General features: G+C 44.3%; 1 protein-coding gene and 1 long non-coding RNA gene across 10 annotated transcripts in view; one reads left to right on the plus strand and one right to left on the minus strand.

The window, feature by feature from the left end:
• Nucleotides 1–27,059, plus strand: part of NTRK2 (neurotrophic receptor tyrosine kinase 2) — a 188,204-nt gene that overhangs the window by 121,589 nt on the left and 39,556 nt on the right. For 8 of the 9 annotated variants that reach the window (XM_083701958.1, XM_083701950.1, XM_083701956.1 and 5 more), the window contains 2 exons: nucleotides 4,919–5,107; nucleotides 24,934–25,064. In XM_083701958.1, coding sequence (XP_083558084.1) covers nucleotides 4,919–5,107; nucleotides 24,934–25,064 — 320 coding nt within the window. The remainder of the gene's footprint in view (nucleotides 1–4,918; nucleotides 5,108–24,933; nucleotides 25,065–27,059) is intronic. The other variant, XM_083701957.1, reaches the window with a different exon arrangement.
• LOC310826847 overlaps nucleotides 1–27,059 on the minus strand; it is a 158,727-nt gene that overhangs the window by 17,118 nt on the left and 114,550 nt on the right. The window lies entirely within an intron of this gene.

Raw genomic sequence — 27,059 nt, forward strand, 5'->3', positions numbered from 1 at the left:
GGCATTTGGGTGGAAAATTACCCTTTGCCTCAAAGTTCACACACTGTGCTTATGGGAGAGTTGATGGAACAGTGAAAGCTACTTCCAATTCGAAGTGAGTGTTTTTAAATTCCCTTCTGAAAATTGTTTTGCATTCTTGAAACCTCACGCATACATTTGGTTGTTCAATTAAGTGTTGGCTCTATAGCATAGCCTTTGACTGTGGTGTAAATTTGGCAGTGCATTAAGGAAATGGGATGCAGCTTTTCATCTAATAGCTAGTCTGTCAGATAAGCAAGCATTAAAACAGTTTGTACGCCAGTTTACTCACATTTATCAAGGGAGCTGACAAACAAGGTATTTAAAGAGGTGTAAATTTAGCTGTCTCCTGACACACAGAGATTTGCCATCTGTTAATTACATAACAAATAGAGGACAAAAGGGGGGAAAAGTAGGCATTGCGAAATCAGAACACTTGCACTAAGCTCATTCATTGCCACAGTTTTTTCTGGAGTATTTTATTATCTTCTTTTAGGATATTAAAATATGATGCCGGTTTTTGTTTCATTGTTTTCCATTGTGGCTGTTTGTGTGGCATTAATGTAGGTCAGGTGAAGGTTTTCAGAGCACCATCTAATATTGGTTTGTGGGATCAGTTTCACTTGTTGTGGCCTGAGGATATGGACAGGATACTGGCAGGGGTCTGGATTATCACAGCTTACATTCAACTAAGTTAGTTCCAGCCATGTCATTGGTTGAACTCTGGGTCTAAGTGAATCATGTCCATTACAGTGGTGCCTCGCAAGACGAAAAGAATCCGTTCCGCGATTCTCTTCCTCTAGCGGTTTTTTCGTCTTGCGAAGCAAGCCCATTAGCGGATTAGCGGATTAGCACTATTAGCGGCTTAGCAGCTTTTAGCGGCTTTTAGCGGCTTATCAGCTTAGCGGATAAGCAGATAAGCGGCTTAGCTGCTTAGAAAAGGGGGGGGGGGAAAAGTCAGAAAAACTCGCAAGGCATTTCGTCTTGCGAAGCAAGCCCATAGGGAAATTCGTTTTGCGAAGCGCCTCCAAAACGGAAAACCCTTTTGTCTAGTGGGTTTTTCGTCTTGCGAGGCATCCGTCTTGTGGGGCACCACTGTAATTCTACTGGTTCTACTCTGAATATAAAATATAACTAACACTGGACACTGCCTCATGCGCTGTGTGTTCTGTTGACCCTTGCCTATCATGGCTAATAAATATTAGCCAGGAAGGTTTGATCATATGAATTGGTTGAGATGGGGGTGGGTTGATACTTCTCTTCCCAAAAAATGGTGCAGCAGTGATCCCTTTCTCAAGAGTCCCTCCCTGGACTCTGAAATTCTAGATAGCTATGATCCACTTCCAAATGTCCAGGGCAAGAGGATTGAGAGATGGCAGCTGAACAGTTTCAGGCTTGCTTGGATGAAGCTACCCATTTCACTCTGGCATCATAGATGGCACTGAAATTACCTTGGTCACCCTGACTGGTAACCTTTATCAGGTAAGCGACAAGAGGGAGTGCAACTCTGTTGGTTCTTGATCCCGTTGTGCTTTTGATATCATTTGATAAAATGCATACATCATTTGATTGTAAAAACAAACAAACCTCAAGGCAGTTTACAAAAGATAAGACAGTAAAATCAAGAAAAAATCACAACCCTCCAGGTGTAGGGCGGTATATAAATTTAATAAAGAATAATTAAAGAATAATGATAACTCTACTTTAAAACAGATCAAGATTACCTCAACTTTCTTTTTTCCTGATTTTGAGATTATTATAGTCAATTAAAGTAAATAAGAAGAAAAAGGAAAGAACAGAAAACAAGTTAAAAACAGATCAAGATTACCTCAGCTTTCTTAGCATCTGGGTGGGCTTGTCTAAACCAGAATGTTATTAGCAAGTGCTTAAAAGAGTACAGTGAATTGGTCCAAGTTGTTAAGGGCTTTATATGCTAATAGTAACTTGGCCCAGCAGCAAATCAGCAACATTTCAGATCTCTTGAGCACGGGGCCTCACCTGTCGGCAATCGTGCTCCAGCATTCTGCACTAACTATAGTTTCTGGTTCAAGTGTGAGGAAAGCCCCCCACAGAGTGCATTGCAGTAATACAGTCTTGAAGCAAGCAACACATGGACTGCTGTGGTAAGGCTTGCCTGGACTAGGAATGGCCTTCCCTGTCAAACAAGCTGCAGTTGGTAAGAGACACTTATAGCCACTGAAGTCCCCTGAGCCTCCAGATACCATTAACTATTGTATCCTCCTGTACTGACACCATATTACAGGCCCTCCTCTTGTAGCTGCAGAACTGATCCTGGACAGTAGCATTGGGCGTCTTCTGCTCAGTTCCTTGGCATTTGTGCAGGACACATGCTTTTTAACATCTATATGAAGATGGTCAGAACTATCATCCAGGGATTTGGAGAGTCATCAATATGCAGATGGCACCCAGCTCTGTCTCTCCTTTCATCTGATTCGGAAGAGGCCTGGAATTAGTAATAACTGGAATTGGATGAGGGTCAAGAGGCTGGGAATGAATCCTGGCGAGATGGAGGCATTGTTGATGGGTGGTTTCCAGGTCCTGGAGTTAGGTAGATGGCCTGTTCTCAGTGGTGCAGCACTCCCCTAAGAGCTTGGGGGTTCTTCTAGAGCAGGCATAGGCAAACTCAGCTCTTCAGATGTTTTTGGACTACGACTCCCATCATCCCTAGCTTACAGGACCAGTGGTCAGGGATGATGGGAATTGTAGTCTCAAAACATCTGGAGGGCCAAGTTTGCCTATGCCTGTTCTAGAGCTGTTGTTATTGTATGCCCTAGTTCTCTAAGAGCTAATCCCATTCCGGAAGAGCCAGGTGGAGCCAGGGAGTTGCTCTGCAGAGGAGCCCCTCAACTTTTAATATGATGGAAAGTAACAAGTAAAAGGAACTCAACATTTCGTGCAAGGTACCCATAGAAACAAGCAATTGCAAAGAAAACAAAATGCTACTCCAGTTGTCTTCGCTGAAGCAGAAAGGAGACATATTTGGCCATAAGTAGAATCAAATTTCAGTTCCAAGTCATCTGCTGAAGTGACTATCATGAAATTTACAAGTTTGTTTGTAACAGAGTAGCATAGAGGAAGTCAGAAGATGAGGAACACCATCAAGCAGAGACTGGAGACTTCTTTCCTGTTATTTGATGGGTTTCCTGGTTCACAGCAGCAGGTGATATGTTAACACTTGTTTGCAAGCTTGTTTGCATTTCTAATGAAGTGCTAAAGGTTGCGTTTTAGCTGGATGAAGAACTTTTGTTGAAGCCTGAAGTATTTTCTAAGCTGGGGTCCAAAGTAAGAGGAGGAGTTCAGTGGCGTTTACTCTCACTACACTACGCTCCAGCTTCAAGATTTCCCACTACACCCCTGGTGTAGTGGCAAGCAGCCATAGTAACTGTGGTGCAAGTCATTGCTTTTCAGGTAAAGTGAAGGGGGTAGGAACCACCGTGTCATATATAACTGAATTCAAGATAGTCAGTGGATTGAATTAACTTTCTGATTTATGAATTCTGATTTATGAAAAGCCTCTAGAGTACTTTGCATTGGACGGTGATTTTACAATACAACATGAGCAAAAGGGGGAACTAGTAAAGGGATGTGTGGTCATGGCCTGGGAAGGAGGAATGACCAGTGAGAGAGTGACCTCAATGGTTGCATTTGTCCTCAGGGCCTGAGGCTCCCCATTGCCAGAGTACACAGTGCTGAGCGAGATATAACAACAACAACAACAATTTATTATTTATACCTTGCCCATCTGGCTGAGTTTCCCCAGCCACTCTGGGCAGCTCCCAATCAAGTGTTAAAAACAGTACAGTGTTACATATTAAAAACTTCCCTGAACAGGGCTGCCTTAAGATGTCTTCTGAATGTCAGGTAGTTGTTTATCTCTCTGACATCTGATAGGAGGGCGTTCCACAAGGCGGGTGCCACCACCGAGAAGGCCCTCTGCCTGGTTCCCGGTAGCCTCACTTCTCGCAATGAGGGAACCGCCAGAAGGCCCTCGATGCTGGATCTCAGCGTCCGGGCTGAACGATGGGAGTGGAGACGCTCCTTCAGGTATACAGGACCGAGGCTGTTTAGGGCTTTAAAGGTCAGCACCAACACTTTGAATTGTGCTCAGAAACCGAGATAGCCAGACTCGGTATAAGGCAGCTCAAATTAGCGCTGTCGCCTCCCTCACCATGCAAGCCATTCTGGGAGAAGGTGCATTTGAGCTGCTGATGAGCTGTTTTTCTCCATCCATTCCATTGCATCCACATTCCATGGCTTACATAGTCACCAGTATCTGACAAGGAGACCCGCTTAGGACATGAGTCGTCATCTATACATTTGCTGTGTTTTATTATTCATTTATTTGTTGCATTTACATGCTCCTCATATATAGCTGAGTTTAATGTGCTGTATGAGTGGGCACTTTATTTATTGAAAAGTACAAAATGCCATCCAAATGGAAAAGAATGAGAGTTTTAATTGGAGCAAAACAGCAGGGCAAACCGTCTTCGGAACCTTCTAAAAGTCAACACTGTCTATACGTAATTGCCACAGTTTGTTGTGGATCAGCTTCCAAAGTGGTAACAGGATCAGAGCCAAAGTGATGGGCAAAAGGTCAACTTCCAGAAGCGGCAGCTGTTGAGGTCGGAGGCAAGCAGCCTGGTCAATGCTAGGTAAACAGGCCCCACAACTCAACCTTTGGTAGGTCTGCTGCCTTGGAGGGGCAGACGTTAAGGGACTAGGCCTCTGGGTGTCCTGGTCTAAAGCTCTTTTCCCCGCATCCTCTGCGCAAAACCTTACAGTATGCTTGGTTCTAAGCAAGATAGTGAGGACCAGAGCAATGATAGAGGGAGGGGAAAACTATGTCAAGTTACAGGGACATCTTTGTTTCTAACTTTAGGTCCTTCTTCAGTTATCAGCAATGACGACGATTCAGCGAGTCCTCTTCATCACATCTCTAATGGAAGTAACACTCCATCTTCTTCCGAGGGCGGACCAGATGCAGTAATTATTGGAATGACAAAGATTCCCGTAATTGAAAACCCTCAGTATTTTGGGATCACAAATAGTCAACTCAAGCCCGACACGTGTAAGTACAGGTGTTTGTTTATATGTCTTTCAGTCGCTGGTTTTTCCTCTCCTGAATTGTGTATGAGAACCAAAGAGCAAATTAACAATGCAGTCCTAAACATTTTCATTTTGATTATGGTTCATAATCAATTTCATTTGGATTGTGTGTTCAGTTGGGCTTTCTCTCATGGTGCAGGTAGGACTGCAGTCTAAATGAGCTTTTGAGGTGGGAGAAATGGGGACAGGTGGATTTCTCCAAGCATTTGAATCCGTCAGGCTCTGAAGATCAAAATCTGGTACCATTTTAAATACATGTCAAGGAGGCATAAGCTAAACCTGCAAAATGCCTAAGGTCAAGTTGTAATGCAAATGTTTTGTTTCGTTTTCAGGTAAGTTTAGAGATGTTTGGATAAAATTAATGGTTTCTCTTGTATGTTTTTATTATTTTATTTATTACATGTATATACCACCTTTATCTTCCAAGGAATCTAAGGTGGTATACCTGGTTCACTTCCTTCCCAGTTCATCCCCACAAGGACCCTATGAGGTAGATTAGGCTAAGAGATGGTGACATAGTGAGCTTCATGGATGAGTGGGGATTTGAACCCTGGTCTCCCAGTCCATAGTCCAACACTCTAACCATTGTGCCACAGTGGCCAAGGCAAATACACTGATACCCTTTCTGTTGATTACTGGAGCAATATATAAAAAGCAGAATGAGGCCATAGATTGTATCACAACAACAACAACAACAACAACAACAACAACAACAACTTCTTATTTATACCCTGCTTATCTGGCTGGGTTTCCCCAGTCACTCTGGGCAGCTTCCAACAAAATATCAAAATACGATGGCCTATTAAACACATGGGATGTGGGTGGCGCTGGGGACGTGGGTGGCGCTGTGGGTATGGTCGGCGGTTCGAATCCCCGCAGCGGGGTGAGCTCCCGTCTTTCAGTCCCAGCTCCTGCCCACCTAGGAGTTTGAAAGCACCCTTAAGTGCAAGTAGATAAATAGGTATCGCTGTATAGCAGGAAGGTAAACGGCGTTTCCGTGTGCTGCGCTGGTGCAGGTTCGCCAGAGCAGCTTTGTCACGCTGGCCACGTGACCCGGAAGTGTCTCCGGACAGCACTGGCCCCCGGCCTCTTAAGCAAGATGGGCGCGCAACCCCAGAGTCGGACACGACTGGCCCGTACGGGCAGGGGTACCTTTACCTTTTTTTTATTAAACATTAAAAGCTTCCCTAAACATGGCTGCCTTCAGATGTCTCCTAAAAGTCTGGTAGTTGTTTTTCTCTTTGACATCCGGTGGGAGGGTGTTCCACAGGGCGGGTGCCACTACTGAGAAGGCCCTCTGTCTGGTTCCCTGTAACTTGGCTTCTCGCAGTGAGGGAACCACCAGAAGGCCCTCGGCGCTGGACCTCAGCGTCTGGGCAGAACGATGGGGGTGGAGACGCTCCTTCTACATAACAGTAGATTACTGTTATGAGAATCATTTTAATTCCCCCCATTGTTAGTTGCTCCCCCCTATTATCAGTGCTCCCAACAGTGGCAACAAACTCAGGATGCCAGCCTATTCTCTTAAAAAAAAACTTTTAAAATTTAAAATTTTAATAGCTAGCAGGCTGTGTTGGTAAGGAAGAGCTCAAAGTTGACCTCTTGGCTGCTGTAGTAATCTTAGCCTGTCAAGAGCAGGCTTGTTCTATACAGTGGAACCTTGGTTCTCGAACAGCTTAGTTGATGAAAAAATCGGCTCGCGAATGCTGAAAACCCAGAAGTTAGTGTTCCAGTTTTCAAACGTTTTTTCGTTTTGAGTGCAGGAAGCTCCTGCAGCCAACTGGAAACCGCGCCTTGGTTTTTTAATGTTTCAGAAGTTGAATGGGCTTCCGGAATGGATTACGTTCGAGAACCAAGGTACCACTGTACAACCCAACCCTCTAGCTTCAAAAAATTGAATGAATGATTGTTGAACCAGCAGAGAATTTGAGATTTGGTCCCAGTACTTGAAACCTTGAACATTACATGATTCAGAATAGCTCTTCTCCTTTTCAAGTCTGCAGAGCGCTCCTACTCCCATTCATTCTATACCTGGAGTGTTTTAACTCGTCTCTCTTTTAAATATCGCTGTAAATCTCCATCTCATGTATGGTGGATTTTTCATTTCCAGTCTGCACACATTGCTGGGCTCTGTCCATTTTGGTTTATCCTTCAAATTAAACCATCTCCTTGAGATTGTTCTATGGGCTGGTGAACAAGATCAAGAATGTCTACCTGGTTTCCCTGCATTACCTGTTTGTAGATGGATAAGAGTAGCAATTGAAGTCACAGACTCACAAGGAGGCTCTGAATATGAAAAGGCAATTTTTGATATGAGGTCATTGTGTGCAAAAACCTTGCTGTGTGAGGAGCAGCATTTCACCTTGGAATGACCTATAATTTCCAATTATAACTGTTAGAATGGCATTGCAGTGAAGTAATCTGCAGGTGTTAGGATGGGTGGCAGTGTTTTAATTTTTTAAAGATTACACTCTCACTCTTGAAGACCCCATAAGATTGAAAGCAGCTCATACAGCTATTTGGAGGGCCCTGTGTTTGTTTTACAAATTCTGGCGAGAGATGCAATATCCCCTTATCGTCCTTTTGCCCTTTCGTTGATACTGTTACTGCTGACTGATGCCTTGGCTGCTAATATTTCAAAATTGAAATGGGGCGTGGGGGAGAAAGTGGTGGAAATGTTTCACAAATAGACTCACCAGGGAATGGCCATTAATATTACACAAAAACAGCGATAAAATATACCTGAAGGTAAATTAATTGAGCCCATCACACTGAAGTAAGGTCTCTTAATATGGTAAATATAAATGGCTCAAGCAATAGAACTGCATTGTGTATTGTGGAAGAAGAACCTTTGTCCAGGGAAAGGTTACCAGCAGCTAACATGAACTAAAGGAACTAAGGTTGCATACACACAATAACTATAAAGCATGTTCAAAGCACATTTCTCCCCTCAAAGAACTCTGGGCACTGTAGTTTACTCCTCACAGAGTTATAATTCCCAGCAACCCTTAACAAACTACAGTGCCCAGAATTCCTTGGGGGAAAGAATGCACTTCATTTTCCTGACACCTAAACCAAAGCAAGCCAAAAATTGGGAATTGGGGGGGGGGGAGGATTAAAAGGGCAAATTATATCATTAAGTGAGAAGAATTGCAAAGGGATTCTGATCCTCAAAGACTACACCATGGGTAGGCAAACTAGGGGCTGGATCTGGCCCAATCGCCTTCTAAATCCGGCCTGCAAACGGTCCAGGAATCAGTGTGTTTTTACATGAGTAGAATGTGTCCTTTTATTTAAAATGCATCTCTGGGTTATTTGTGGGGCACAGGAATTTGTTCATCCCCCCCCCAAAAAAAATAGTCTGGCCTCCCGCAAGGTCTGAGGGACAGTGGACTGGCCCCCTGCTGAAAAAGTTTGCTGACCCCTGGACTACATGGCCATTAGAAATTGTTGTGCTGGGTTGGCCAAAGGACTATCTCATTGAGTATCCAGTTTCCAGCCAGACTGGCTTCCCAACTATTTGTGTGATATATTGCCTGTACAAGTTTTGAGCCCAACACAATTAATTTAACTGATCCCGCTGCATAATTCCTTTGTCCAACAGGCAGCGGATATCACCAAACACCTGCTATTTCTCTGCAAACTCCTTGTTGCTTTAGTTTGCTTCCAAATGGAGTGAACTCTCCCACTCTTTGAAGCCTGTTCTGACAATTTGCCTTTCTTGATCTGTGCTCAAGAGAAAGGTGAAATATAACTTCTTACTGGAATTACTGTTGGGACAAACCAAGCAGTATAGCTCAATACTTAATGCAGAAAAGGAAGAAATTATTTGCAAGTGTTTGAACTATCTGCCAGGAATGTGAGGCTTAGTTTAGTACATGCACAAACAAACAAACAAACAAACACATATAAAATAGTTTGTGGTCAAAAAGTTTTTTCAGAACCTACCTTCACCCCACCCTAAGCACAGCTGGCTATGAAATAGGTTTCATTTCAAATCAGTTGGTTCCAAGTTTTTCCTTTGGGTGGCTTCTACCATTTTAAATCAAGAGCTGAGTTATTGTTAATTTTCATTGACTTCTTATCTATTCCCAAGAAAATTTCAAAGTACTGATGATCACTGGTGCCAGCTCATCCTAGTGCTATTAGCTCCAGTGTCACAAGAAGGCCTGTTCTTTGAGTAGAACCAAGTGCTAAAAGTCCATCTCCACAAAGTAAGCAGTCAATATTATCAAATAAATGAAATCTCCAGTCCCCCTTGATGAATGCACTGAGTCAGATATATTAATTACCCTCTGGCTGAAATCCAGAATTTCCATTGCCATTATTGCTGTTGCTACTACTACATTTCTTATTTACCATTTATTTTATTCTGGAAATTGTCCTATTCTGATGATTGTTTCCACATTTCAATTAATGCACAGAGAGGGAGCAGGATTGCACCATCGGATCCCAGCCCTGATGTCCGCATGAGCCTCTGAACATACCCAAAGATGTATGCATTCAGCCAAATTCATGAAACTGGACCTTGCATGCATTCAGTTGTGTGTACATACGGGTTTCCATGCAGCCAAGAGCCCTGTGTGGTTCTGGGTTGCATGGAATTCCCAGCACATACTGCATACTTACTTGCTGCCTTGCAGAACATCTTTGGGAGAAGAAATGTCTAAGGAGTAAACCCTACTGGGACAGAGCTACCTGCCCTGGCACCTGGAGCGGCATGGGCGTGGGGCTAGCCACCCACACATTGAACATGGGGGGACGCCGCTAGCTGCCTGCATGGTGAGCATCCCTAGCCACCTGCCACCCGTGCAGAGAGTGGGGGAGGGTGCTGCTAGCAGCCCACGCGACGAACGTCCCTAGCCACTTGCCTGGCGAGCATCAGGAGTGTTGTCGCTAGTCACCTGTGCAGCGAGCATCGGGGGGGCACTGCTAGCTGCCCACGGCAGCACCGTCCCTAGCAGCCCACTGCCCACGCAGTGAGCGTGGGGTGGGGGGGTGGCGCGGTGATGTCACCCACCCTTATGGCTGACACCCGGTGCGCAGCGCATCCCCTGCACCCGCCTTCTTCTGCTCCTGACCCTACACAAATCCAGAGTGGAGTCCCTAAAGAGTTGAATGGCGCCTTGCACTCTCCTTTCAGAAACCCCTGCATCCAAGCTAGTATTACTCTGCTTTCCTTTGGACCACATCAGGACCTCCAGACACACTGCCCAGGCTTGCAGCAAAAGCAACGCAGGAGGCAACAGTTATAAGTTGCCGGTCCCTGCAGGCGCTGTGATTCTCCAGTGGCTTGACTTCACCCTTGGAGGCACACTCCATTGCCTCTCGAGTCAGACAGGTGCCAACAACTGCTTCCTCCTGTTGGCACATAGGAGTCCCTTTCACCCATTCAGCTGAACATGTGGGTGTTGTTTGTATGCCTTGAGGTGCACAAAGGCATTACCGGCAGGAGCAGCAAGTTCAGTCATATTCCCCTTATGTACTCACCGACGCTGTGGAGGAATGAGGGAACACGGCTATTATGTCAGCCATTGCAGCTGGCAAGATATAGTTGATACAGCAGCAAGGAACCTTTTTCAGCCAGAGGCCACATTTCCACATTAGAGCACAGCCAATTTAGCATACCCTCCAACATTTCTCTGTTGAAAAGAGGAACATCCCATCCCATAGCAGTCGTACTAGTAGTAGTTTTATTTTTTATTGGCCACCCATCTGACTGGGTTGCCACAGCTTCCAACATATATAAAAACATAATAAAACATTAAACATTTTTTAAAAAACTTCCCTACAGAGGGCTACCTTCAGATGTCTTCAAAAAAATGAATAGTTACTTTTCTCCTTGGCTTTGGGGGTCGAATAACTCCATACCCTCCCATTTCTCCAATGAAAATAAGGACATCCTAAGGAAACATGGGTGGTGCTGTGGTCTAAACCACTGAGCCTAGGGCTTGCCGATTGGAAGGTCGGTGGTTCGAATCCCCGTGACGGGGTGAGCTCCCGTTGCTCGGTCCCTGCTCCTGCCAACCTAGCAGTTCAAAAGCACGTCAAAGTGCAAGTAGATAAATAGGTACCGCTCCGGCGGGAAGGTAAACGGCATTTCCGTGTGCTGCTCTGGTTTCACCAGAAGCAGCTTAGTCATGCTGGCCACATGACCCGGAAGCTGTACACCGGCTCCCTTGGCCTGTAAAGCGAGATGAGCACCGCAACCTCAGAGTCATCAGCGACTGGACTTAACTGTCAGGGGTCCTTTACCTTTTCCTTTTTAAGGAAAAGTGGGACATTCAGGGATCAAGTCTGAAGCTGAGATGGCTTCTGCAAATTCGGGGGCATCCCTGGAAAATAAGGACTGGGGGGGGGTCCAATTTAGCCCCATCTTCACTACATGCCAAGAGAGGTATTACGAGACTCCTATTCCTTTCCCAGATCTACTGTTCACGGAATTGATTGACAATCAGTTCCTCTCTGCAGGGAACTCTAAGAATATGTCTCTGGTAGGAATTGGGGTCTCCTAACAGTTCTCAGCACCTTTAACAAATTGCACTTCCCAAGATTTTTGAGGGGAAGCTATGACTGTTTAAAGTGGTATGGCTCTGTTTTTAATGTATTGGGCAGATGTGAAGATTCCCGTGTCTGGCTGCACATTGTGCTTTGGGTCCACACTAACCAGTTTTCTTGTGCAAAAGAACATCTTTGGAATGCGTTCAGTGCAATGCATAAATGTTAAAAGATCAAACTATTCTGCCATCAGTTAATACAACTTGAGTGCTTCGGCCATTTGTAATTTTATCTGAACAACCAGAGTTAGCCCAAAGGGTAACAGCAGGGTGTGGTGGGGGAGGGGGGAATCCATTTAATCTTCAACTTAATGTATTCATTTGTATAATTTTTAGTTTTGCCTTTCAAATTTCTCATAAATCTTTTGGTAAGAAGACGAGCACATAGTTAGAATTATTCATAAATCAATCAAACATCTCTTCGCTTCAATTCATTATCAAGTGATCATGTCATTAATCAAATGTTTTTCCTTGCATTACGTTCCTTGCCTCCGGCAAGTTTGTCAGAAATTAGCTTGAGGGAAAGCAATTGTTGATTCAACGACCTTGCTGCTGACAAGCTAGCATGCAGTAAAAATAAGAATGCCATTGCTCCTAATGAATCGTTTCTGCAATGTTAGTCAGATACAGAACAATGCATAGCCTATTAAAATATAAAATCCACTTTAGGGCAATATACAGTCATAAAATAGTAAGCAAGCTTTTGAGTTCTGCAGATCTCTTAACCAGGCAGGAGGATAAGCAAGACTGGGTGGGAGGAAGTAGAGAGGATTGGTGAAGTTCTTTGCTTCCCAAGTCTGCAGTTAGAGCAGTCTTCAGCTGGAATGCACCAGTCTATTGGACATAACTGGATGAAGCCTCTCACAGTGCAAAGCCCGATTATAACTTGCATCCAAGTCCAGTGGCATAGCGTGGGGGGTGCAGGGGGGGCGGCTGCACCGGCCGCAACATCTGGGGGGGCGCGCTCACCGCCTCCGGAGTCGCCTAGAGCCCCATGTCTCGCAGAACCGACGAGCTGTGCGCACGTCCGAGCTGAAGGCGTCCGGCAGGCAGCGGCTCTCAGCGCTCAACGCGGTCCCCGCGTGTCAGGGCCGCGGAGGGAGCGCCAGGCAGCCCCTCCTCACAGCCCCGCCGCTGCTGCTGCAGCTGCTGGGCCATGTTGCATTTTCCTTGCCTCTCTGCCCTCCTCCTCCTCCGGGCAAGCGGCGTCGTTTGGGCAGCGGCGCCAGCGGCAACTCACCTCAGATCACCTGAAATGGACCCGCCGCCGCCGTTGTGGCTACCTTACCGTAAATACCCCAGCCCAGGCAGCAGCAAGAAGAAGCTGGCAGCGGCAGCAGGTTAGGGGTTAGGGGCGCAAATTACTAGCCTTGCCCCGGGTTAGGGGGCGCAAATTACTTGCCTTGCCCCGGGTTAGGGGGTGCAAATTACTAGCCTTGCCCCGGGTTAGGGGGCGCAAATTACTTGCCATGCTGACAACCCACACTACGCCGTTGTCCAAGTCTATTTCCCTACATTTGAGAATATAAAATCTAGCAATGACTGCTTAGTTGTTCTTTCTCAAGCTATAATTAGAATATGCTGTTCCCTTGGAAGGCAGAGAACAAAAACAAAGAATGATATGGTAGTCTTTAAAGCTGGAACTTACTTTTTAGGTGGTAAGTCAGTAAGATATTTTTAGATAGCATTGCCTAGTAGTTGGAGGGCATGAAGCCCTCAGAAGTAAAGTTTTATCTCCAGGAGAAGTCACTGGATTGCAGCTCTGAGGTAAATCACTGCGGCAGTTAATAGGTAAAGGTAAAGGAACCCCTGACCATTAGGTCCAGTCGTTGATGACTCGGGTTGCACGCTCATCTCACTCTATAGGCCGAGTGTCTCAGTCTCAGTCAGTTTTATTGCACATAGCCAAAGGCTGCCGCAATGTACACAGAATTATTTGACAATTAGTACCTATAGGCCGAGTGAGCCGGCATTTGTCTGCAGACAGCTTCTGGGTCATGTGGCCAGCATGACTAAGCCGCTTCTGGCGAACCAGAGCAGCACACGAAAATGCTGCTTACCTTCCCACTGCAGCGGTACCTATTTATCTGCTTGCACTGGTGTGCTTTCGGCCTGCTAGGTTGTCAGGAACAGGGACCAAGCAAAAGGAGCTCACCCCGTCGCGGGGATTCGAACCGCGAACAATCTGATCGGCAAGCCCTAGACTTTGTGGTTTAGACCACAGTGCCACCCGCGTCCTTGCACCAGTTAATACATCGGAATAATTTGCACACTGAGGTCATATTCACACAAACAGTTACTTTACCATTTATCTACGGACAATACAGCACAACAGCAGTACATGACTGCTGCATCCAACTTTGATGTTTCCCTTTGGAGCTTTTAAAGAGACAGAAACATTGTCTTTGGGGAGAAAACACACACACACATTTTATCAACTGAGGTCCAATACATGCATTCACAACACACATTTAATAGCTAAAAAACCCTTCCACGACATCAGTGAAATTTCTGCCAGGAAGCTGCAGCTCTGTCCATGAAGACATACCTGACATACCTGACAGGTATGTCATACAGACATACCTGAGCTCCAAATCTTGGGATGTGTGCTCCAACCAGATCTGGAGGGCCACAGGTTCCTCATCCCTCCCTTAGGCGCTCACTTCCGATTCTCCCCAAAGACAGGCCGTTAACCCTCACGCCATGTCTGAACTAGCTCCAGCCATGACAAAAGCCAGCATGCCACAAGGTGTGTGTGTGTGAATGGCAAGGTGCAGACAGTGTAAAGCAAGGCCTATGCAGGTTTTGATTCTGAACACTCCACCCCAGTTCTTCGGGCTCCGAGGGCTCTTTAAAGCCATAAGAGCGCCAACGTTACTGATATAGAACCTCTCTGATGCCAGCCTATCTTAGAAGTATAGGGAAACTAGATTTTTGGAGTGTTTTCTTAGACGGATAAAGTATTATGCTTAAAATGTCACTTGCTTCTCATTTGCTTAGGTGCTGACCAAGAAAACCCAGATGTGCCACATTCCCCTTTTAGATACAAAAACAGGGAAGGGAACCTAGTAAAGAGTGGCGAGAAAGATGAGAGAGGCAGCCCCGTGCCTGCCTGTCTTTGGCTGTTTAATACGCTGATGTCATAAATTTAAACAATATTTTGCAGCTGTGCCATGCCACATCTTAGGCAATTAAAGCTATTAAATAGATTCCATCCTTACACCCTTTGACAGAATATCTGCAGAATATGGGTTAAAGCACCGAAGGCATTTGGGAGTGTTACCATCTCTGTTGATATATTTCCTGGCTGGTGTTAACAACATCCATGTTTAATGATGACAGATCATTTTAGCTGGCTTTCAACAGGAGGTAATGTACTCACATTATAAGTTTTCTTCTTCCTGGCACTTCTCTCAGAGACTCCCAGGCAGGTTAGGAAGTGAATCTGCCTCCAATTTTGCAACAACAACAAAAAGCCATGGAAGATGGGTGAATGATGATAAGAGTTGAACTGGGGGAAAGGTTTGGGTGAAAATCGAATAATAATGCTTTTTAACATGTCCAGAGTTGCCATTGAGAGCTTTCAGAGATTATGGAGCCCTTTAGAGACATGCTTTCAGTACCAGCTAAGCAAGGGGGAGATTTGATTCAGTTTGCATTTAAAGGTGAATGTACCTAATTCACACTCACTGAAATGAGTATGACCTAAAATTCAGCCATCTGAATCTATGACCTAAAATTCAGCCATCTTTCAAAATTCACACTTTAATTTTGCAGTGCAGTTCTTCAGCTACATAACATGTGCAGAAGTGCATATACTAAAGGATATGTTACATTAGTTAGATACATATATATTAGATGCATATATATTAGTTAGAATAACATAAAAGAATGCATTATGTTAGGTGAAATTGCATTGCAAGACTGTATATTGGGGAACATTTCATATAAAAATGTCTATAGTAGGAGAAATTTGCACAAGAACACTAATGAATTTTCATGAGAGTTTTTAAAAAATAAATAAATCACAGAGTGATGCGGAAGTGATGCGGAAATATTGAGAACTGAACTTGACTGGAAAAAGGAGAAAATGAAATAAACCAAAACTGATATATTCACCTATTTCTAGTATCAGCCCCTGAGAAAATGGCTGAAATAAATATGCCAGAATGCACATCTCTCTCTCTCTCTCTCTCTCTCTCTCTCTCTCTCTCTCTCTCTCTCACACACACACACACAGGACCCTAAGGCTGGAATCCTGTGCACTTACTTGAGTGTAAATCCCATTAAAATAAGGAAGGCTTAGCTCGAAGTAATGCTTAACTGGCTCAGTAAACATGGGCAAGGTAGAACTTGATGACAACCCAGAGAAGGTGAACAAACAGGGGTTGCATTTTCCAGGTCTACAGTGGTACCTCAGTAAGTACGTAATTTGTTTTGGAGGTCCGTTCTTAACCTGAAACTATTCTTAACCTGAAGCACCACTTTAGCTGATGGGGCCTCCTGCTGCTGCTGCTACTGCTGATGCTGCTGCGCCGCCGGAGCACGATTTCTGTTCTCATCCATAAGCAAAGTTCTTAACCCAAGGTACTATTTCTGGGTTAGTGGAGTCTATAACCTGAAGCACCTGTAACCTGAAGCGTATGTAACCTGAGGTACCACTGTATAAGGCAAATGCAAAGCCTACCAAGCTTAGAATGCCACATTCCAGTCTCCGTACATGTGCACAAGACATTTGAAAGAGATTTTGTGCCCTGTACGGTTTTCATACTAAAGGTAATAGCCGCTTTGGTGATGGTGACTTTCAAACAGGGCCACAGCTCAACAAGACGTGTTTCTTAAAGCCTCCCCATGTCATGGCCCAATTCAAATTGTCCCATCCCTTGGTGGCTGCTTTTGGAGGCATCTCAAACATCACTTTTAGTCTGGCCCTAAATAAACAAACACAAAGCACACAGGGGTTTATGGCGCCCAGTAACATAGGGTCAAGGCTATATTAACATCCCTTCCGCAGATGCAGAGTAATGGACAGTCGCTTGCTGAATTTGAGGTGGCTGGCAGAGATGCTAAACAACTCTTTTTCGAAGCATATGTGTGGTTTCTTAGTGAGCAGCTCCCCTAGGCTACTCAAGATGAATGAATATAAATTAATTTAACAGTACCTAAAATGCTTAAGTGGGAAAGTGGGAAGAAATCTGATTAATATTACAAATTAACTGTGATCTGGAGACTTTTTTTTCTTAGGAACTGGAGCAGCTAAGTCATACTATTGCCTCTTTTACCTAGAGGAGTGTGTACGATACTTTCCATGCTCTTCATTTAACTATCTCAACACCTGCCAGCCTCAAAACTTGCCTTACGTTTTTAGCACATTCCACAAAAATTAAATTCTGTTGTGCCAGATATGCTTTCTTCTATCAATTCTTTTCAAATATCAAATATTAAAATCAAATAGAAAATATTGCCATGTTTCAAATGCTGATGGCAAATATCCATCTCAAATTAATTGTCAACATTTCATACCATTTCACACATTTATATACCGTATTTTTCGCTCTAGAAGATGCACTTTCCCCCTCCTAAAAAGTAAGGGGAAATGTGTGTGCATCTTATGGAGCGAATGCAGGCTCCATGGCTTCAGCAAAAGCAACGTGAACCTCTGGAGCGCAGTGGGGGACCTCCCGCTGCGCTCCTTAGGCTTCATGTTGCTTTCGCTGAAGCCAGGAGAGCAAGAGGGGTTGGTGTGTCCTGATCCCACTTGCTCTTCTGGCTTCGCTGGAGAGGCGTTGCGCAACTTATCCTCTCTACGCAGCGCCCCTTCAACAAAGCGGGAGGAGACATGGAAGGGGCTCCGCTTCTTCTGCTGCTTGAGTGAAGGGGTGCTGCGCAGAGAGGGAGAGAATATTTTTTTTCTTGTTCTCCTCTAAAACTAGGTGCGTCTTATGGTCAGGTGCGTCTTATAGAGCGAAAAATACGGTACACAGTGACTGCATTTTTATTATTTGTTACATTAATATTCCATCTGCTGCTCAAAGCTGTGTGTACAGAAGCTATCCCCAGATATCCTATCCAGGCATTGACCAGACTCAGACCTGATTAGCAAATTTGGGACTTCGTGTGCTTTTAGATCAGGATTGGGGAACCTGTGTCCCTCTAGGTGTTGTAGTTTAACAACTCCCATCTTCCATGACCATTGGTCATGCTTGCTGGAGCTGATGGGAGTTGTAGTTAAACAATATGGGGGGGGGATAGGTCCCTCATCACTTTGTAGAAAACTTTGCACTGTTTCACACAGCAAGATGAAGTGGTGATCTGCTGTGTCAATAATCCAGTCCATGTAAAACTTTCATATCACCCAACATTGTGATAAGCCTGATGCTTTTTGGTGTTGTCAGTTCATCCATTCAGATACTGGCTGTTTAAATCCTCAATAGTTCCAAGCATTGAGCTTTAAATGGCAAATATATACTGTATTTTTTTGTGCATAAAACTAGGTTCCCCCCCTCCAAAAAATGTCAAAAATCAGTGGTCATCTTATACACGGATAGTACCAAGGGTGGACTGGTGATTGGTTGTTGCCCCCAAAATAGGGGGCGTCTTATACATGGGGGCGTCTTATAGAAGGAAAAATATGGTATATAGTAAAGCAATAAATTTAAATTACATTATCAGTGGATAGGAAATCAATAAGGCAATGCATGTGGTAAACCAACCCTTAAAAAGGTTGTAATTGACAACAATTGTTTGTAGCAGAAGGGACGTGTTTTGTAAAGAAAGCAGGGCTATTGAAAGTAAACAAGGATATAGATTATCAGCAATATGTTGGTGGAGGAAAGCTTACTTATTGCTTACCTAAGAGACCAGGATTCATGCAGGGCATTCCAACATGACTGTTAATGGAAGATACAATGTAGAAGCTACCTGAAAAGGCTTATTTGTGATGCCATCTAATGCTCTATGGCAGGCATTTCCAACTCCCAAGAGACTGTGATCTATTCCCACTATAAAAAAAACTGGCAGTGATCTACCCATTGGGTTGACCAAAGTTGTTTGTTGAGCTTTTTTTAGGGAGCCAGAGTTGCGGAGCGCTTTTGGGGGGGAGAAGGGGGTAAATAGCTGAGAGTCCAAAGATTGACCAGGATTGACCACGGACACCCCACAATCAACCAGTAGGCTTAAGGGTTCTTGATTAATCAGAGGTGCCAGCTCAGTTTCCAGGTCTAGCTTCCGAACCTGTCGCTGTGGGACACCTAGAGGGGCACACAGTCTTTTGGAAAGGGATAGGATTATAAACCACATGGGACTTCCTCCCCACCATTTGCCAAAACCTGAGTGAAGCACATGTACAACCGTTTCCCACTTACCCACATTAGATTGGTTTGCACGGTGCTTTTCCAGCTGACCACTATGGGTGGTTTAAGAAGGGCCTGAAGATGTCTAGTTAAAAAAAAAAAAGTACTTTTGATATCGTGTTGTAATCTATCGATTCCTGCATGCGCCATTCACAGCATGGGACCAGTGACTTGGATGTTAGACATAGACTAAGGTGGAGCTATGATTTTCCCAGTAGTGATGTATGGAAGTGAGAGCTGGACCATAAAGAAGGCTGATCGCCGAAGAATTGATGCTTTTGAATTCTGGTGCTGGAGGAGACTCTTGAGAGTCCCGTGGACTGCAAGAAGATCAAACCTATCCATTCTTAAGGAAATCAGCCCTGAGTGCTCACTGGAAGGACAGATCCTGAAGCTAAGGCTCCAATACTTTGGCCACCTCATGAGAAGAGAAGACTCCCTGGAAAAGACCCTGATGTTAGGAAAGATGGAGGGCACAAGGAGAAGGGCATGACAGAGGACGAGATGGTTGAACAGTGTTCGCGAAGCTACCAGCATGAGTTTGACCAAACATAGGGAGGCAGTGGAAGACAGTAGTGCCTGGCGTGCTCTAGTCCATGGGGTCACGAAGAGTCGGACACGACTAAATGACTAAACAACATGAAGGTGGAGCAGGTTCAAATCCCCGCATGCCCACAAAGGTTACTGGGTGACCTTGCAATAATCACTATCTTAGCATTGTGAAGATTAAAGATGGCAGAGGAGGAATGGGATTCTGTCCTGAACTCCTCGTAGGAAGAGCAAAATAAAAATATGTCATGAAATAAATAACTGCATGCACAAATATTTGCATACTAAGCTATAGAACTGAAGCCAAGAGGCAGGTTGAGGAGCAAGAGAAGGCAGAATAGATTTAGAACAGTTGTGGGGGGGCTTCAAAATGTTGGAGAATATTATCTTATGGTCAAGCTCATTAGGGTAGCTGAATAAATCAGAGCTGAATAAAAGTGATTGTCCTTTATCTGCGCATGCCTTATTCAGCAAAGTCCTGCATCTGCCGGAAGATTGGACTCATGCCCTTCTGTGAATACCAAACAGCCTTGGATGCTTGCCTCGTGCCCACTTTTTTCAGGAACAGTGGGCTGTGAGGAGGGGGCAACCGTGGTTACAAATACTTGTGATTGTTTCTCCCTCCTTTCAGATGTATCGGAACAAAATGTTCAGGCCGTGGCCCATCTCCCTCTGCTTCTCAGGCTACGGATGGAAAGTTGTGAGCGAGTTCATTATGGTGCGATAAATCAGCCAATAAACTTGCATGCATTGTCACTGCGGAAGTGTTGGGGCAGCTCGTGTTCCTTAGTGACAGCTGCTTGGCACAGGATGCCGTAATTATCAACAGAGAGGGATTTTGAGAGAGAAGAGGAAGAAGAGGAAGATAGATGGATAGATTTTGAGAGAGGGAGGCTGGGAGAGAGATGTGATTTGGAGGGAAAGGGCATGCCTAGGTGTAGACAGCACAGAAGCATTGTAGGAAGTGTGTTGTTTTGCTGTGGGGCAAAAATAATAGTATGTAAATTATTATTAATCCTACCAGAAACTCAGTGGGGGGGGGGAGCCTGTGGGTGCAACTTCTGTTCCATTCATTTTGTTTAGTTATTTATATGTGGGGGTTTTTTTACTGCATTTTGGTGTTTGTTTTTTATTTTCCTTTTAATGTTTAAGAGAATATTTTGTTTCATTGTTAATTGCATTACTTTAAATGTGAAGTATAGAAGGGGAAGAAACGGAGGAGTGAGAGATTTTACGTTCTTGGGCTCCATGATCACTGCAGATGGTGACAGCAGCCATGAAATTAGAAGACACCTGCTTCTTGGGAGAAAAGCAATGACAAACCTAGACAGGATCTTAAAAAGCAGAGGCATCACTTTGCCAACAAAGGTCCGTATAGTTAAAGCTATGGTTTTCCCAGTAGTAATGCATGGAAGTGAGAGCTGGACCATAAATAAGGCTGATCGCCGAAGAATTGATGCTTTTGAATTCTGGTGCTGGAGGAGACTCTTGAGAGTCCCATGGACTGCAAGAAGATCAAACCTATCCATTCTTAAGGAAATCAGCCCTGAGTACTCACTGGAAGGACAGATCCTGAAGCTGAGGCTCCAATACTTTGGCCACCTCATGAGAAGAGAAGACTCCCTGGAAAAGACCCTGATGTTGGGAAAGATGGAGGGCACAAGGAGAAGGGGACGACAGAGGACGAGATGGTGGGACAGTGTTCTCGAAGCTACCAGCATGAGTTTGACCAAACTGTAGGAGGCAGTGGAAAACAGAAGTGCCTGGCGTGGTGTCACGAAGAGTCGGACACAACTAAATGACTAAACAACAACAAATGTGAATCATTGATATATTTGGATCTGATTCTCATTTGTAATGTGCTGTTTTTTATTTTTCACAGTATTCTATTTGATCATGTGAAGCGGTTTAGAAATGATAAGCTGTGATACTGGTGCTGGCTGAACTGTTGTACATTGAGATTTAGGTAGCTCCCCATCACCAAGTCAAATGGCCAAATATCAACCTTAAACCCAGCATGCATTCCCCCCCCCCTATATGGTCTGCCACCAGTGGCAAAGTAAGTTTCGGACATTTACTGCACTAATAGCCTGCTGTATATATTCCTCAGAAAGGCCACAGTTCAGTGGTAGACCATGTATAGAAGGTCCCAGGGTCACCCCTTAGCTTCTCCAGTAGCATGGATAGTTTAAGATCCTAGCATGAGCACTTGGGAGCTTGACAATACTGGGCCTGATGGGACATTGTATAAGGAAGATTCATATATTGGAAACATGTGCCGAGGAGGGTGACCAAGATGATAAAGGGTCTGAAAAACAAGTCTTATGAGGAATGGTTGAGAGAGTTGCATGTTTAACCTGGAAAAGAGGTGATATGGTAATCATCTTCAAATATCTGAAGGGCTGTCACATGGAAGACGGAGCAAGCTTGCTTTCTGCTGTTCCAAATAACAGGAAAGGAGATTTCAAGTAAACTTTAGGAAGAACTTTCTGATGGCAAGAGCTTCTCAACAGTGGAACATACTACTTCTGAAGGTTGTGGACTCTTCTTCACTGGAAGTTTTTAAACAGAGTTTGGATCGCCATCTGGCAGGGATTTAGCTGTGATTCCTGCACTGCAGGGCTTTGGACTAGATGACACCTAGGATGCCTTTCTTCATGACAGTTCTATAATTCTGTGTTCGTAGAGGCAGGTTCTGAGTTCAGCAAGTCTGTTAGCCTAGTTCTACATTTTCAGGGCCCTCTGTTGGCATTTTGGAGCCATCTCTTCAACGTGAAAAGCAACGGTGGGGAAACTTATGCAGCTGGCAGGCTGCATCCTTTACCTGTTGCATCCTCCACTGGCCATTTTGACAAGAGGATGGGGTTGATCAGTGGCGCCTGCAACCGCTGCTTATTTTGTCTGGGCCAGTGTTTGATTTACACTATAAAGCAGGGGTAGAGAACCTTTATTCCCCTCTGTACCTGTCCTATATCTCTTGGGTCAAATATGACAGGTGGGCGGGACCTTTCAAAGAGCCTTGCTCCAGGAGTGGTTTGCAGTGAAACTCCTGCTAAAACAGAAGCTTTCACTCTTGCTATACAGGAGCATCTGATATAGGGTCTGCAATGCTGCAATGTGCTCTATGTGGGTCTACCTTTGAAGGTGACCCGGAAACTACAACTAATCCAGAATGCGGCAGCTAGACTGGTGACTGGGAGCGGCTGCAGAGACCACATAACACTGGTCTTGAAAGACCTACATTGGCTCCCAGTACGTTTCCGAGCACAATTCAAAGTGTTGGTGTTGACCTTTAAAGCCCTAAACGGCCTCATCCCAGTATACCTGAAGGAGTGTCTCCACCCCCATCGTTCTGCCCAGATGCTGAGATCCAGCACCGAGGGCCTTCTCTCATTGCGAGAAGCAAAGCTACAGGGAACCAGGCAGAGGGCCTTCTTGGTAGTGGCACCCGCCCTGTGGAACGCCCTCCCATCAGATGTCAAAGAGATAAACAACTACCTGACATTCAGAAGACATCTTAAGGCAGCCCTGTTCAGGGAAGTTTTTAATGTGTGACATCTTAGTGTATTTTTGGTCTTTGTGGAAGCTGCCCAGAGTGGCTGGGGAAACCCAACCAGATGGGCGGGGTAAAAATAAAATAATAATAATAATAATAATAATAATAATAATAATAATAATGGGAAGCAGACAAAAATAAACCAGCAACAGCAGCATTGTCATAACTTTATCCTTTTCGTATCATCTCAAGTAACATCTCAAAAACAGGAATAGTTGTTCAGTATAGTTTGTGACATTCATACGTCTGTATGGTCTGGTATTTTAAGTACTAAGACTGCAATCCTGTACATACTTACATGGCGATAAGTCTCATAGAATTCAGTGAGGCTTACACTTGAGTAGACATGCCCTGTAAATATTTTTGTAAGCAGGGAAAGAAAGAACAGGCATCAAAGAAAATGGTGAAGGGTCCAAGTTTTAATACAGCAAGACAGTTTTATCCTGTAGCAGACAATTGCCCAGGCTCTGATGGCCATATTGCTGCCAATTGTCTTATTTCTCTGTTTAACCTCAGAGCAAGAGTGTAAATCATATTTGCTAGAATGAAACATTTTATTTATCCTAGTTGTTGAATGAAACAGACAGAGTAAGTGGCAGCTTAATTTAAGAGGAGCAAGCGAGGAGAGCCACAGAGTAGGCTGGATTTAATTAAAGGAAGACCCACTTTATCTTCCGAGGTTATATGAATTTTCCCCTCCCCCCCTCTCAGAAATTTTCTTTGCTGTGCAATAAAGGGAAGCAGCTGTTAAAGAAATGTTAAAAAATGGAACTGACAGGAAATAAACACAGCCTGTCTTTCAGTGTTTTCCTCCTCTTAATTTATTTCTTGAAGCAGCAGCATTCAGAATTGTTTTTTTCAGAGCTCACTCTGCTGTGGTGATCAAAGACATCCCAGGATGACAGACGACCTTGATCTTGTCAAAAAGAAACACACTTTTCCCCTCTCTAAGCCTTTTCAACCCAACCTGTACACCATTTTAACAGCAGTATCAAAGTATTTCATTCTTGTGCCCCACCCTCTGTTGGCTTTGCCTCCCCACATCAGAATGTGGCCCCTGGAAGGCTAACCATATATTTAAATTCCATTTTATGTATTTTATGTTCAATTCCCCCTTTGTTTGGGGCAGGGGAAATGTATACCTCATACATAATATAAGTAAATGGTTACGTCTAACCAGAGGTGTTATGTACTGGAGTTCTCACCCTGGGCCAGCAGGGCGATACTGTAGATAGTTATGCAAATGAAGGATCGAAAGTGACGTTCAGTGATTGGATAGTTTGTATGCAAATGAAGGATTGAAAGTGACGTTCAGTGATTGGATAGTTTTAGAAAATGGCAACAGTTACATTGTTCTGGAGCTCTATATAAGCAGGCTGACTGAGCTCCTCAGTTCAGTTCTGTTCAGCTTACAAATAAAGAGCTGCTTTGGAAGAATCCCTGTGTCGTCTGATATGTTCGCCCACAATTTCACAAGAAGAAAGCTGAGGAAGGTGTTGGGGCAGATTGAAACGATTGTCAGGTCACATGATTGGTGGGTGGGCAGAGTTTGCTAGAAATGGCCATGTGAGCCTGAATGGTCCTGACCTCTGCATTAGCTGCTTTGACTTAACATGGCCAGGTAAAAAGAGAGGAGTCCTGCTTTGGGGCAGGACAGAGCAAGCAAGCCCTGTTGCTCTACATGCTGGGATTTTACCTGGGCCCACTTCCCAAAATGCCTCTTTCCTTGGCCAGGAAATTCATTTCTAATCCTTGCTTTACCTTCATTTTGCAGTTGTCCAGCACATCAAGCGACACAATATTGTTCTCAAAAGGGAACTGGGAGAAGGAGCCTTTGGGAAAGTCTTCTTGGCCGAATGTTATAATCTGTGTCATGAGCAGGAAAAGATCTTGGTTGCAGTGAAGGTAAAATGGACCATCTTTGTTGTGGATGTAACAGTTGATGTTTGTTGCCATTGAATTGTCTCCAGCTATAAATCGTTCCTGTGAAACATGGGTAAGGAACCTGTGGCCCTCCAGATGTTATTGGACTCCAGCTCTCATTGGCCAAGCCAGCATGGCCAACGGTCAAGGATAATGGGAGTTGTAGTTTATCAACATCCATAGAGTCACAGGGTTCTTTCTACCTGCCCTGCATTGTTCAAAGTAGGCTGCTATTAACATCTTGCAAATGTTAATAGGAAGTCAGGAGATTCCTGTGAAAATGCCTAGAAGTAGGTTGTGGCCTACCTGAAAGCCATATCTTTTTGAAGGAGAACCTTGTCATAATCTCGATCTCACATTCCAGTTGTGTTTATTCAGCAGGGAAGAAAAAGCACTCTGCAGATGTTTGAAGATGCACTCTCTCTTGCTTCAGGTGCTCGAGAGTTGAGCCCTAGTGCAGTACTGCAAACGTGTTCCATGGCAGAACATTAGTGATAAATTGCTCCTTGCTGTGGCTCTCATCCCTAAATGGTTTCTTAAAGCATGGGGGATAATTTAATTAGATCTACATTTTTAAGCAAACTTGGCGCATGTGAGGCCACCTATGCACTTAGTTTGTGTGTCAACCAGTACAGTGGCACCTCGGGTTAAGTACTTAATTCGTTCCGGAGGGCCGTTCTTAACCTGAAACTGTTCTTAACCCGAAGCACCACTTCAGCTAATGGGGCCTCCTCCTGCCGCTGCGCCGCCCAAGCCCAATTTCTGTTCTCATCCTGAAGCAAAGTTCTTAACCCGAGGTAATATTTCTGGGTTAGCGGAGTCTGTAACCTGAAGCTTTTGTAACCTGAAGCGTATGTAACCCGAGGTACCACTGTACTATGTGCCTGGAGAAAAGTGCTAGCATTCCAAGAATTATGCTTTTTCTTCAAGTCTTTATTATGTGTTTTTTTAAATATATGAATTGGTCAGCCAAAGGGGACACATAATTGTTTTTTAAGAATGCTTATTATTTCTTCTTTTCTGAATTGTAAACAATGTGATATCACTTCCTCTCTCTTTAAGACAATAGAATCTTGATAAACTATGTGATAAGCCTGTTTACTTTTCAGGAGCAGTAAAGGATTACATCTGTTGGCCTGCCCCTCCCTTCTGTGTGTTCGGATGCAGAAGGTGTGCCCATTGTGGTTACAACTCAATGCACGAAGGCTCTGCGAGATCATTGGCCCAGCATTTTTGCAGGGTCATCAGTTGCATGGAAGCATCTACTTTGCTTCCAGTTGTACACATACCACATAGGACTTAGTCCACACTGATGAACACAGAAGATATGGGCAGGACCAGAGGATGCAGTCTTACTCTCCACCATCTCTTTTCACATATTGAGTGAATGCAATTTGCAAGTGTGAGCAGTACTGCAGTTGCAAGTTGACAGATCTGGAACTCTGACTTTGTAGTTAATGCTTAGCTCTTACTCAAAGTAGCTTTGTAGTTGACAATATTGTTGTCACCTTGATGCAGAGATAAAACATAAGAGCACAAATAATGCAAAAAGATTTACTCTCTCTCTCTTACACGCCCACACACCAATATGTATATTCACCTGGGAGTGAGCCCCACTGAAAATAGTGAAACTTATTTCTGTATAAATACATATAGGATTGTGCTGGAATTTTAGGGGATGTTATATGCACACATCCTTCAATTCTCCTTGTGGAATATACACTTTGTGACTAATATGTCCATTTCAGAAAGATTTTAGACAGAGGAGAATCTGAGCAAATTGCCCCAGAAGGCCAAATAATCTCACTTAATGTCCAAGTATTGTCACATTTGCTATTCATTCATTGGATCTTTGACGTGCCTCCTTGCTGGTTGCTGGGCAACCCAGAACAGCATTGTGTATACATGTTAGGGAATGGCAGCCGCTGTTTCCTGTGAGAAGACAAAATCTCAAAAGGTAGCATTTTCAGGGTGTGT

The sequence above is a fragment of the Podarcis gaigeae genome, assembly GCF_964106915.1.
Source record: "Podarcis gaigeae genome assembly, chromosome: 11".
In the NCBI taxonomy this organism is placed as follows: domain Eukaryota; kingdom Metazoa; phylum Chordata; class Lepidosauria; order Squamata; family Lacertidae; genus Podarcis; species Podarcis gaigeae.